The 13,150-nt window shown below is 48.9% G+C and overlaps 1 protein-coding gene across 1 annotated transcript in view; it reads right to left on the bottom strand.

Annotated features, from left to right (window-relative positions):
- INSC (INSC spindle orientation adaptor protein) overlaps positions 1 to 13,150 on the bottom strand; it is a 395,604-nt gene that overhangs the window by 215,768 nt on the left and 166,686 nt on the right. The window contains exons 3-4 of the mRNA XM_073550745.1: positions 10,777 to 11,122; positions 5,645 to 5,697 (exon numbers count right to left, since the gene is read on the bottom strand). Of these exons, the coding sequence (XP_073406846.1) occupies positions 5,645 to 5,697; positions 10,777 to 11,122 (399 nt within the window). The remainder of the gene's footprint in view (positions 1 to 5,644; positions 5,698 to 10,776; positions 11,123 to 13,150) is intronic.

Here is a 13,150-nt window from a genome sequence, read left to right as displayed (position 1 = left end):
ACCACCTGTGTGCACCCTGGTATCTCCGAGAATAGGTCATGGTTCCACTGCAGCAGTTCTCGACACTGTTGCTTCTGGGCCGGCGTTAGTGTCTCAGCAATTGTGACCTTCTCCACTTTGTCTTTGGGATGGGCCCCCAGGCAAGGAGCTTCCAGCGATTCCTAATCTCGCCATGGTTTGAGCTACTTCACATGCCACACCTGGTGCCGCTTTCTGAGACCGGGCTGGTGTACCTTGTAATTCACCTCACCCAGGTTTTCCACCACTTCGTATGGGCCTTGCCACTTGGCTACGAACTTGCTCTCCATCGGGGGATAAGCAATAGCACGCGGTTCCCAGGCTGGAATTACCTCAGCTTTGCTGATTGGTTAAATACCTTTGCCTGTGCCTCGAGAATATGCTCCTTCACGATAGGCATCACTTTCGCCATTTTCTCCTGCAGCTGGGTGACGTGCTCTATGATGCTCCGGTGTGGCGTGACCTCGGTTTCCTAGGTCTCCTTGGCGATGTCCAGAAGCCCTCACGAATGTCAACCGTACAGGAGCTCGAACGGCGAGAAGCTAGTAGAGGTTTGAAGAACTTCTCTGACTGGAAAGAGCAGAAACGGAAGCAGCTAGTCCCAGTCTTGACCGTTCTTCTCAATGACCTTCTTGAGCATGGCTTTCAAGGTCTCAATGAAGCGATACACCAGGCCATCAGTCAGCTGGGCAATCTGGAGGACTCTACATAGCTCCCGCATCACTTTGCTCATGAAGGGAGTTCCCTGGTCAGTCAAAATCTCTTTTGATAGGCCTGTCCTAGCAAAGATATGGACAAGTTCCGGGTGATATTCTTAGCCGAAGCGTTCCTTAATGTCACCACTTCAGGCTACCGGGTCGCATTGTCCATGACCACTAGGATGTACTGATGGCCCTGTGCAGACTTAACTACGGGACCTACTAGGTCCATGGCAATCTTCTCAAAGGAGACCGCTATCGCAGTTAATGGGACTAAGGGGAATCAGAAGTGAGAAGTGGTTATCTGACAGGTGGGGGAGGATCTACAATAATTTAGGATCTCTCGGTAACACCTCTGTCAATAGAACCTCCACAATACTCTCTCCTGAGTTTTCTCCACCTACAGATGTCCTCCCAAAACATGCAAATGGGCCATGTCTAGAACCCTCTGCTGGTAGGGTCCTGGAACTAACAACTGCTCCACTATTTCACCTCCCCTCAGTTTGGTCACCGGATACAACAAATTGTGACTGCAAAGTAAGGGAACCTGATGTCAGCCCCCGGCTCTTGAACAACCCCATTACATATGGTAATATCATCAAATGTCCCCTTTAAGGTTCCCCTTCTAAGTTGTGCAGTTTCAAAGTTCTCTTCGGGCACTTATAATTCAGGGAAGATGGGCCCCTCTGTCACCGTCTCGTCCTCCTCTCCAGCGAGGACACATAGGGGAAACTCCTCCATCTTTACTTTTGACGGAGCCTCTTCGACCTGGCTTTTGTTAGGGACTCTCTGTACAGCCCTCTTTCGCCACAAGTTCCAAAACAGTGAAAAATCCCACCCGAGTATGACCGGATGTATTAATTTTTTCACTACCCCAACCTCATGGGACTTATCACCACAGTCTGTCCCCATGGTCACTCTAGCTACAGGGTAGTCCTTGGTGTCTCCATGTATGCAGCGGGTGCCCACAAACTTATTAAGGATCAACTGGTGGGGCAGTGTAGCACTGATAAGGGTCACTAGACTTCCAGAGTCCAAAAGTCCAAGAATCAGTACCCCTTGACGGACAAGGTACATGACTGCAGCCCCTCACCGGGTTGACCGTCTACACTGCAGGCCAGATAGGCATAATAGTATCAGCGCCTGCCTAAGCTGCAGTCCATCGGTTCAGGGGAGATATGACACTGGGTGGCGATCTGTCCAGGATTGTGATACCTCCAACAGACCACGTCCTTCACAACAGCCTTAGTGGACCCTTCAGCAGGATTGGGACACCCCACCATTTGTGGGTCTAGCCACATTCCGAGATGAGCCTGCCCCCCTTTGAGTATCTCAGTACAGGGAAGTGGCAATGTCTCAATAACCTGGTATCTCTCAACCAGGCTAACCAGGTTGTCTGCATTCTGAGGGTCATCCTGGGCAAACCAGGTCTGTATTGGCCTGGGAAGGGAGTGGATGAACCTGTCCATCACCACCTGCTCGACCATCTGGGCAGGAGTGGAAGTCTCTGGCTGCAACCACTTTTGGACCACGTGCAACAAATCAAACATCTGCAAGCAAGGGGGTTTGTTGCCAGCATACTCCCAGCGGTGGATTCGCTGAGCTCTCACTGACATCGTTACCCTCAGGTGCGCCAAGATTTCAGTCTTTAATTTGGCATATTCTTTGGCAACTCAGAGGGATAAATCATAATACGCCTTTTGAGGTTCTCCCGACAAATATGGCAACAGTACCTCCGACCACTGCTCTGACGGAAGTTTCTCTCGAAAACATTCAAAAAAGCTTCCACATCATCCCCCAGGGTCATTTTTTGCACAACTCGTCTTATCGTTTTCCGGATGTATGAGTCATCACCGGGAGTTGGGAAGGAGACCGTCGGCCTCCCATGTACCGCCGCCTCTGTAAGGAGTTCCATTTGCTGTGTTAGCGCCTCCCTGCTGCTGTTTTTGTTCAAGATGCTGTGCCAACAGTTTATTCGTCTCCTGAAGTTGGCTGCTGTTGACTGGCCAGCTGTTGCTACTGTTGAACCTGGACCAGAGGCTTCACAATCTGCTCCATGCTGCAGGATGTCTCGTGCTGGATGGCGGATTTTACCCAGGACATGCAGTTGTCTACAACCTCTATGCGTGTTCCTGGAATGCTGCCGGCATTCAAAACACCATGGGTGAGGGAGTGACTCCCAAGGTGGACACAGGAGCGCTTGTTGTGGTGAATCACCTGCTGGTTTATTGTGGAACCATAGCAGGGCTCAGCACAGTAAACATGGCCATTCTGTCATAACGGCAAAACAAGAAGATAACGTATAGCAAAGTCCACATGTCTGAGGGATTCGCCCGCTCACACCACCCTGTGTCTTCAGCTTCACCTGGAGCCAATGTCTGGAGCCTTTCCTCTCCAAACCACAACACACAAACTGTCTCCCAAGTCCAGCTATTGAACCCAGACCAGGTGACTGATCACATGACTGTGACATCACACAGGTCCTGTCAGCACACAGCAGTGCCACCTCAGTGGACCTCCTCCCACCCACTCTATAGATGTCCACAAAAAACCAGCCCATGTATGCAACTTTAATTTAACCCTCACAACACGTAGTGTGCTGGAGGAAAACACTATGGTTCCACATCACAGACGCCATTACGCGCATTGACACATATCTCCCCTCCAGCACTCGACCAGTGACCCGGTCACATAAGAATGACACTAATTCTAGACACATTGCATTTTTTCTAAACTCAGACAGTGGCGACTACTCCCCATAAACGTGAGGGCACCCCCATAGAAAAGATAAGTGACAGTGGACGGCACCACGGATGCAATGCAGCCACTCGCAGCAGTAACAGTTCTCTATTCATCCAGACATGGCGCTCCTCACCACAGGAGTATTGGGGCAGATTTATTAATGTGTTTGGACAAAACCGTCAAAACTTACATCTGAAATGAAATAATAAAGGTACAGAGAAGGAAAGCGCAAAGAGTGTCTTATCTGATAATTAAATGAAATATTGTCGGTGCGCTCAGCTGATGAGGGGGTGACAGTCACAACTCCTATAGAAGCTGCTGCCGGACCCCAACAAATGCCATGTAGAAAAAAAGGAATACGGTGTTTCAGAGTCCGCGCCGCCCAAGGTTCAGAGGTGTATTCACACAGAAGGGTTACGCATGGATGCCGTTTATTATGTCCGAAACACAATGAACAATAAATCATATTCATGCTTTAAGCTTATGTGTGATCACACCTTCAACCTTGGGCGGCATCTACTCTGGACTGCCGTATTCCTCTTAGCACACGGTGTCCAGCCTTGTTCACTACAGGAGCTTCTCACAAAATTAGAATATCATCAAAAAGTGAATTTATTTCAGTTCTTCAATAAGTCATTATCTCAGTAGAATAGAATAATTAACAATAAACACCTGTGAAGGCTCCTAAGTGTTTATAAAGGTCCTTAGTCTGTTTCAGTAGCTCCACAATCATGGGGAAGACTGCTGACCTGACAGATGTCCAGAAGGCAGTCACTGACACTCCACAAGGAGGGGAAGCCACAAAAGGTCATTGCTAAAGAAGCCGGCTGTTCACAGAGCGCTGTATCCAAGAATATTAATGGAAAGTGGAGTGGAAGGAAAAAGTGTGGTAGAAAAAGGTGCACAAGCCACCGGGATAACCGCAGCCTGGAAAGGATTTTTAAGAGAAGGCCATTCAGTAATGTGGGGGAGATTCACAAGGAGCGGACTGCTGCTGGAGTCATTGCTTCACACCACACACAGACGTATCCAGGACATGGGCTACAAGTGTCACATTCCTTGTGTCAGCCACTCATGACCAATAGACAACGCCAGAAGCGTCTTCCCTGGGCCAAGGAGAAGAAGACCTGGACTGTTGTCAGTGGTCCCAGAGTCTGGAGGAAGAGTGGAGAGGCCACAATCCAAGCTGCTGGAGGTCTAGTGTGAAGTGTCCACCATCAGTGATGGTTTGGGGAGCCATGTCATCTGCTGGTGTAGGTCCACTGTGTTTTATCAAGACCAAAGTCAGCGCAGCCGTCTGCCAGGACATTCTAGAGCTCTTCATGCTTCCCTCTGCCCACAAGCTCTATGGAGCTGGAAATGTCATTCTCCAGCAGGACTTGGCCCCTGTCCACACTGCCAAAAGTACCAATACCTGGTGTACACACAACAGTATCACTGGGCTTGATTGGCAGCAAACTCACCTGACCGTAACCCCATAGAGAATCTATGGAGTATTGTCAGGAGGAAGAGGAGAGACACCAGACCCAACAATGCAGACGAGCTGAAGGCTGCTATCAAAGCGACCTGGGCTTCCATAACCCCTCAGCAGTGCCACAGGCTGATTGCCTCCATGCCACGCCGCATTGATGCAGAAATTGATGCAGAAGGAGCCCCGACCAAGTATTGAGGGCATTTACTGATCAGACATTTCAGGACGACGACATTTCAGATTTTACAATCATTTTTCAAGCTGGTGTTATAAAGTATTCTAATTACTGAGATAATGACTTCTGGGTTCTCATTGGCTGTAAGCCATAATCATCAACATTACCAGAAATAAACCCGTGACACAGATCACTCTGTGTGTAATGACTCTATAGAATAGAGGAGGGTCACTGTCTGTATTGGAGAACTGGAATAAATTCACTTTCTGATGATATTCTAATGTTGTGAGAAGCTCCTGTCTGTGTTTATTATGTGTTGCAGATGCTTTTTACTATTCTGCGATGAGGCTTAAAGTGGGACAATTTTGCCAAAATTGTGGCCAAATTTAGGCGAAAGCCAATGAAAAGGCGGGGTGAAGTCCAATAAGTCCACACACGTGTCGCATCCAGCCGAGACGCTGAGATTCTTTTCTCGCTTACAGTCATCACGGTTGGTGAATCTGCACCTGGTGATTTCACGTCCCTGCGACTCCTTCTTACCTTTTGGTGATTTCTGTGAGTTCAGAACATTTCTCCATTAATAAAGTTTCATACTGTGGACGAATAAAAGGGACATTTGTTATCAGCCTCATTTAAAGGGCCGGCGGGGCGCGTAATGCTGCTAAGATGCATAAACATTAAGCCAATGTCCTGTCCAACCATAAATATCAGCGGATCTATAAATACTTGACGGTGTCAGCAGAACATTCACATTACGCACCCAGCAAGTCAATCGTCCACATCCGGAAAACATATTTTTCATCTGCTGCAATGTGATTGTGCTCACTTTCCTCTAAAACGACTTAATTAAAAGTTATTACGCTGTTCTGAACCTGATAACACATTATTTTTTCCCATAATTTATGTCGATCCCAAGCAACTATTACTGGGATAAGTGCGCGAGAGTGGAGAGGCGGCGACAAGAATCTACGCAGCGAATGTGATGGCTCCGACCTCTGGAAATTACAAGTATATAATGCCGCTTCTATTTCACGTTTCTAAGAGGAAACATTGTAACCATCCGAAGTCATTCAATTATCACAATAAACAATCTTCTGCCGCGAGATCCCTACAATTAACTACCGGCCGCCAGCGCCCTGACGCCCCAAATGCAAATTGAGTCCTGTCAAGCAGATACGGAAAATCACGGCGGCGCAATGTTCTCTCTGCTCGAGGTCTCAGCAAATGGTACAAAGTTTAGATGGTAAAGGAAATAAAAGAGCTAAAAGGACCGAGAGCCCAAGAGAGGCGACGAAAATTACCCTAATCATCGTCGGACGTGTCCAGGGCGGGAGGTTTGCTACCAAGCTGGGCGAGATCTCGCCTGTCCTATTCTCCGATGATGATCCCATAATGACATTACACACGACGCCGCGTCACCAATCTATTACTCTGTTATTACCAATCTGTAACACGGCCAATTTGCATCTTGTTTCTATTTTTCTGCCGGACAGATTTACTACTCAAACTACAGCAAGTTAGAGCGCCATTCTAGGCTCCATTTATAGGCGCATGAAGGTGTCCACCACTTTATAAATTAGATCCAGCCTTTTTGTTAACATGTTTGTTTAGACGGGCGTCTAAAATGTTGGTCTTAAAAAATTTCTCCAAAATTGTAATTTTATTAATTTTCTTAGATTTACAGTATCTGGTGATAATGTAATGCAAATGTGTTCTGTGAATTACTCCCATCTACTACCTTGGTAAGAAAAGAGAAGGAGAAGCAGAGGAGAGGACAAGTGGAAGAGCAGAGGAGAGGACAAAAGGAGGAGCAGAGGAGAGGCAGAGAGGAATAGAGGCGGAGCAGAAGAGAGAAGTAGTGGAGGGGAGGAGAGGAGGATCGGCAGAGAAGAAAAAGGGAGAGATGGAGAGGAGGAGCAGAGGAGGAGGAACAAACGAGAAGAGGAGTGGCAGAGAGGAAGAGAGGAGAGGGGAGGAGCAGAGGAAAGGCTAAGAGGAATAGAGGCGGAGCAGAAGAGAGAAGTAGTGGAGGGGAGGAGAGTAGGATCGGCAGAGAAGAAAAAGGGAGAGATGGAGAGGAGGAGCAGAGGAGAGGAGGAACAAACGAGAAGAGGAGTGGCAGAGAGGAGAGGGGAGGAGCAGAGGAAAGGCTAAGAGGAATAGAAGCAGAGCAGAAGAGAGAAGTAGTGGAGGGGAGGAGAGGCGGATCGGCAGAGAAGAAAAAGGGAAAGGCAGAGAGGAGGAGCAGAGGAGAGGAGGAGCGGTGGAGAGGAAGAGATGAGAGGAGCAGCAGAGGGGAGGAAAAGCAGAGGAGAGGAAGAGCAGAGGAGAGAAGGAATGTAGGATAGGAGGAGCGAAGGAATGGAGGAGATGAAAAGAGAAGAGGAGAGGAGGAGAAAAAGGAGCAGAAGAGGAGCGGAGGAGAAGAGGAGCAGAGGAGAGGAGGAACAAAAGAGAGTAGGAGTGGCGAAGAGGAAGAGGGGAGAGGAGGAGCAGGGGAGAAGAAGAGCAGAGGAGAGCAGGAACGGAGGAGCGGAGAAAACGAGGAGCAGAGGAGATGAAAAGAGAAGAGAATAAGAGAGAAGGAGCAGAAGAGCGGAGGAGTGATAGAGAGGAGAAGAACAGCTGAGGCGGAGCGGAAGAGAGTAGCCGAGAGGAGGAGATGAGAAGCGGAGGAGAGAAGATGAAAAGTGGAGGAGAGGAGCAGAGGAGAGGATAAGAGTAGCAGAGAAGAGAAGAAGCAGAGGAGAGGAGGAAAGGAAGAGCAGAGGAGAGGAAGAAAGGAAGAGTCGAGGACAGGAATAGAGTCAAAGCAGAATAGAGGAGGAGCGGAGGTGAGGGCAAGGAGTAGAGGAGAGAACAAGAGGAGAAGCAGAGGAAAGGTGGAGAGGATTAGAGGCGGACCAGAACAGAGAAGTAGTGGAGGGGAGGAGAGGAGTGGCAGAGAGGAAAAGAGGAGCAGAAAAGAGGCAGAGAGGAGGAGCATATGAGAAAAGGAGCAGAGGTGGAATGAAGGAGAGGAGAAACAAAGGAGAGGGGGAACAGGAGAAAAGAAGTGGAGGAGAGGAGGTCTGGAGGAGAGGAAGAGAGCAGCGGAGAAGAGAAGAGAGAAGATGGGGAACAGAGGAGAGAAGAACTGGAGGAGAGTAGAAGTGGAGGAGAGGAAGAAAGCAGCGTAGGAGAGGAAGAGAGGAGCAGAGGAGAGGCAGAGACGAGGAGCAAAAAAAGGATCGGCAGAGAGGAGGAGCAAAAAAAGGATCGGCGGAGAAGAACAAAGAGGAGGGAGAACAGTAGAGGAGAAGTGTATGAGTGGAGGAAAGGAAGAGAGCAGCGGAGGTGAGGAAGAAAGGAGAGACGGAGCAGAGGAAAGAAGGAACGGTGAAGAGGAGGAGCGATGAAGAGGAAAGTATAAAAGGAGAAAAGGAGATGAGGCGTGAAAGAGTGGAGAAGGGGAATAGAGGCGGAGAAGAGAGGAGAGGAGGGGAGAAGTTGAGATTTGGATGAGAGGAGAAGATGAAAAGTGAGGAGAGGAGAAGAGGAGGAAAGGAAGATCTGAGGAGTGGAGGAGACCAATAGAGAAGGAGCGGAAGAGAGGAGCTGAGCACATGAGAAGCAGAAGGGAGGAGAGAAGATGAAAACCAGAGGAGAGGAGGAGGACCTCTGCACATCTCCAGTGTTAAAGACTTGTTTCAAAATAAGTTCTCCCGATGTGATAGGAGCTATGTGACACCGTGCTGAATGGGGGGAGAGGTGCGAATGCTCGTTTTTGTCTGTCACTCCTATGGACAATGAATGGAGTGGGGGTCGAGTATGTGCAGCTCTGTTCCATTCAGAATAAGGCTACAAAGCCCAGATGTCGGGGGCGATCGGCAAGAGATCACATATCCTATGGGTAGGGCGTAACTTGTGGGGTTTTTTTTTGGAACAACCCTTTCACTGATTCTCTGGGGTTCTGTTCTGGCGCCTCACTGACATCTGAATGGACACGAGCAGTGCAGTCCTGATCATGGTGAGGATGGATGAGGTGATAGAACCAAAGCTCCTCATTGCTGGATTATTAGAGGCGAAGTTGGATGCATTTGCACTGACACTGCAGGAGCCAAGTGCACACAGTGTCTGTGCAGGAGAGCTCTCATTCCTCTCTTCTGTGTGTAGCCCCCCTGCACACAGGATCCCCAGTTATGATTAAGAATCCATGGACGAGGGTCTGAAATATGTTACAGTCCACGTGTATGTATTTTATTTTTACATTTGCATATTGTTGATTTTTAATGAATCTAATAGTTAGCAATTTTTATTGAACCTTAGTATTAGCGCCAGATACATGTTTTCCACTGCAAGAACACAGAGGAGTGAGAGAGCGCCTGCTATGACACTGGGTGTGCTCAGCTCCTGCAGTGTCAGTGCTCAGCTCGTGCAGTGTCAGTGCTCGGCTGCTGCAGTGTCAGTGCTCGGCTGCTGCTGTGCCAGTATTCGGCTCCTGCAGTGCCAGTGCTCGGCTCCTGCAGTGTCAGTGCTCGGCTCCTGCAGTGTCAGTGCTCGGCTCCTGCAGTGCCAGTGCTCGGCTGCTGCAGTGTCAGTGCTCGGCTCCTGCAGTGTCAGTGCTCGGCTCCTGCAGTGTCAGTGCTCGGCTCCTGCAGTGTCAGTGCTCGGCTCCTGCAGTGTCAGTGCTCGGCTCCTGCAGTGTCAGTGCTCGACTCCTGCAGTGTCAGTGCAGGGCCAGGCACTCAATTCAGTCAGTGCTGGCTTTTGGCATGCACTGTCAATCAAGCTAAAAGGAGGTGCCGGCGTGTGGATTGAGGGGCAGAGCGAGGCGCCGAGGAGCCTTCATCTGCAAACTAATTAAAAACATTTTTCTGTCCAACTGAGGAGCTGACATGTATAGTGTGGTGAATAGTGAAGGGGCTTTCTCACCATTGGGGTCCAGACTGACAGAAGACAAATGACTTTTCTGATTCTTAGTGGTTATTTTTAGTTACAAAGTATCTTCAGTCTGCAGCGTCTATTCCTCCATTGATCTTCGCCCCTGAGGCACAATGGGATTCGTAGGATTCATTTGGGATGTCACTTCTGCTTGTCCAGGGTGCTGCGGCCTTCACCAGCTCCGGAGGATCAGCACAGCTTTATTCCTGCACTCATTCTCCGGCTCCTGAAGCATTAGGTGCCTTCCTACCTATCTACTGGAGGAGTGGACTGCCCTCCCCAATCACATAAACGCTTTCCCCCCTCTCCTCTCTAATCTCCCACAATTCTGCCACCTCTAGCTCTGAGCAGACGTCTGAGACATCGGTGACAGATTCTGTGCACTCGAGGGCTCGGAGAACGACTCAATGAAAACTATTCGGAAAGTTGCTTAATTTTACATTTAGGAAACAAGTCAGAAAATATCAGTGGTGAGTTCCCCGCAGGCTGAGACTGGAAGCACAAATAGCCTTAGAGAAACCTAGACCCGAGCCATTGGGTGGAACCAGTGAGAACCATCATCGGACATGCAGAGACCGCTCCTGGCCCAGTGACTGGTGTACAGGGGATGATGTGGACTGGACCCCTGGAGACAGCTCTTGGCCACTGGAGTGGTCACAGGACCCTGCAGACCCTACATGGGGTTGTGTGGAGCTACTGTCGGACACTGCGCGGCCCTCTGATGATGGTCTGGACACTTTGCACCTTACCTCCTGCATCTGCGCGGTTGACGTTCTGGAGAACGTGTTGTACTCCTTGATCATGGAGCACACGTGGCAGTTGGTTCTGATGCTCATACAATGGATCCGCCTCCAGCGGTTCTTCTCCAGCTTCTGCACTATCTTGGTGAGCTGGGTGCTGATGATCCAGGCTCTCCGCAGCAGCATCTCCAGGCTGCTCTGGCTACTGTCTTGTGAGGAGAACATCAGATCCGTCTGCGAGTCGTCGTCCATGCTGATGGGTTTGGACTGGAGGATGCACATACACTCACACTCCGTCATCAGCAGGAGGTCGTCCATCCACCGCTGCACCGAGTCCACCTGCATCAGGTTCATCCTGCAATAGACAGCACATGGCACAGGGCACGTCACACGAGCCATCGAGGACTCAGGGACCTGAGCTTACAAGAAACACTCAGCCATCATCGGCAACAAGCGCCGGGCAGAACCGTCTCCTGGTGACCCATTATGGAGGGTAGGACCATGGCTGGTAAGGCAGGGACACCAATGGGGCTGACATGGAAAATCCCACCCTTTGGTGACAGTTATAGTGGGGTCTTGTGGCATCATTAACCGGCCTGATCCAAATAGGTGCAGGTCCAGCTGGCCACAAGTGGGGGAGACGGGCCAACTGCAATGGTGGCGCAGGTTGTCAGGGTGGCTACCAGACAGTGGGTGTCGGGGCGGCTACCAGACAGTGGGTGCCGGGGCGGCTACCAGACAGTGGGTGCCGGGGGCGGCTACCGGACAGTGGGTGTCGGGGCGGCTACCGGCCAGTGGGCCATCCAGGAAGAAGTGCAGAACAGCCTTAATAAGATTAAAATGGACAAATCACCAGGCCCTGATGGCATTCACCCTCGGGTATTAAGGGAGTTAAGTAAAGTGATAGACTCTATAGACTATTCCTTATATTTAAAGACTCTATAGAAACAGGGTCTGTTCCTTTTTGATTGGCGGCAAGCAAATGTGGTACCAATATTCAAAAAGGGGTGTAAAAGGGAACCTGGAAACTACAGGCCGGTAAGCTGAACATCTGTTGTGGGTACAATTTTTGAAGGGTTTCTAAGGGATACCATTATGGAATATCTCAATGTTAATAAATGTGTAACTCTATATCATCATGGATTTATGAAGGATCGCTCCTGTCAGACTAACCTGATCCGTTTCTATGAGGATGTAAGCTCTCAAATGGACCCAGGAGAATCACTGGATGTCATTTATCTCGACTTCTCTAAAGCATGTGACACTGTCCCACATAAAAGATTGGTCAGTAAGATGAGAAAGCTCGGGCTAGGGGACAATGTGTGTAGATGGGTAGGTAGCTGGCTTACTGATAGAAAACAAAGAGTGGTTATTAATGGGGCATCCTCAGATTGGGCCAGGGTTACTAGTGGGGGACCACAGGGGTCTGTATTGGGCCCCCTACTATTTAATATATTTATTAGTGATCTAGTGGATGGCTTACACAGTAAAATATCAGTATTTGCAGATGATACAAAACTATGTAAGGTGGTTACCACAAAGGAGGACAGTTTACAACTACAGACAGATTTGAGTAAATTGGAGAATTGGGCTGAAAAATGGCAAATGAGGTTTAACCCAGATAAGTGTAAGGTTCTGCACATGGGAAGGAGAAACAGACGCTACAATTACTTACTAAATGGGAAACTGCTGGGGAAATCAGACATGGAAAAAGACTTAGGCATCTTCGTCAATAAGAAGCTCAATTGGAGTGCCCAGTGTCAGGCAGCTGCCACCAAAGCAAATAGGGTCATGGGATGCATTAGAAGAGGTCTGGGGACACGAGATGAAAACATAATTCTCACTCTGTACAAATCACTCGTCAGACCACACTTGGAGGATTGTGGGCAATTTTGGACGCCGGTGCTCAAGAAAGACATTACTGAACTTGAAAGGGTTTAAAGGCGGCTACTAAAATGATAAATGGAGTTGGTTCACTACAATACCCAGAAAGGTTATCAAAATTAGGTCTATTTACTCTAGAAAAGAGAAGACTTAGGGGAGACCTAATATATATGTACAAGTATATCAGAGGGCAACACAGAGATCTCTCCAATGAACTGTTTGTACCAAGGACGGTGACAAGAACAAGGGGGCATTCTCTTCGCTTGGAGGAAAGACAATTTCTGCACCAGCATAGAAGAGGGTTCTTCACGGTAAGAGCAGTGAGGCTCTGGAATTCTCTTCCTGAGGAAGTGGTGATGGCCAACTCACTGAATGAATGTAAGAAAGGAATGGAGGCTTTTCTTGTGATTAACAGTGTAGAAGGTTACGAATAACATAATATTATAGGTAGATGGTTGACCCAGCTTAGGGGAAGGAATTTTTTTCCCTATGGAGAAAA

The sequence above is a fragment of the Dendrobates tinctorius genome, unplaced genomic scaffold, assembly GCF_039654945.1.
Source record: "Dendrobates tinctorius isolate UK_male_01 unplaced genomic scaffold, ASM3965494v1 ptg000168l, whole genome shotgun sequence".
Lineage (NCBI taxonomy): Eukaryota > Metazoa > Chordata > Amphibia > Anura > Dendrobatidae > Dendrobates > Dendrobates tinctorius.
Note: the sequence above shows the minus strand (reverse complement) of the source record. Positions and strands in the feature narration are given on the sequence as shown.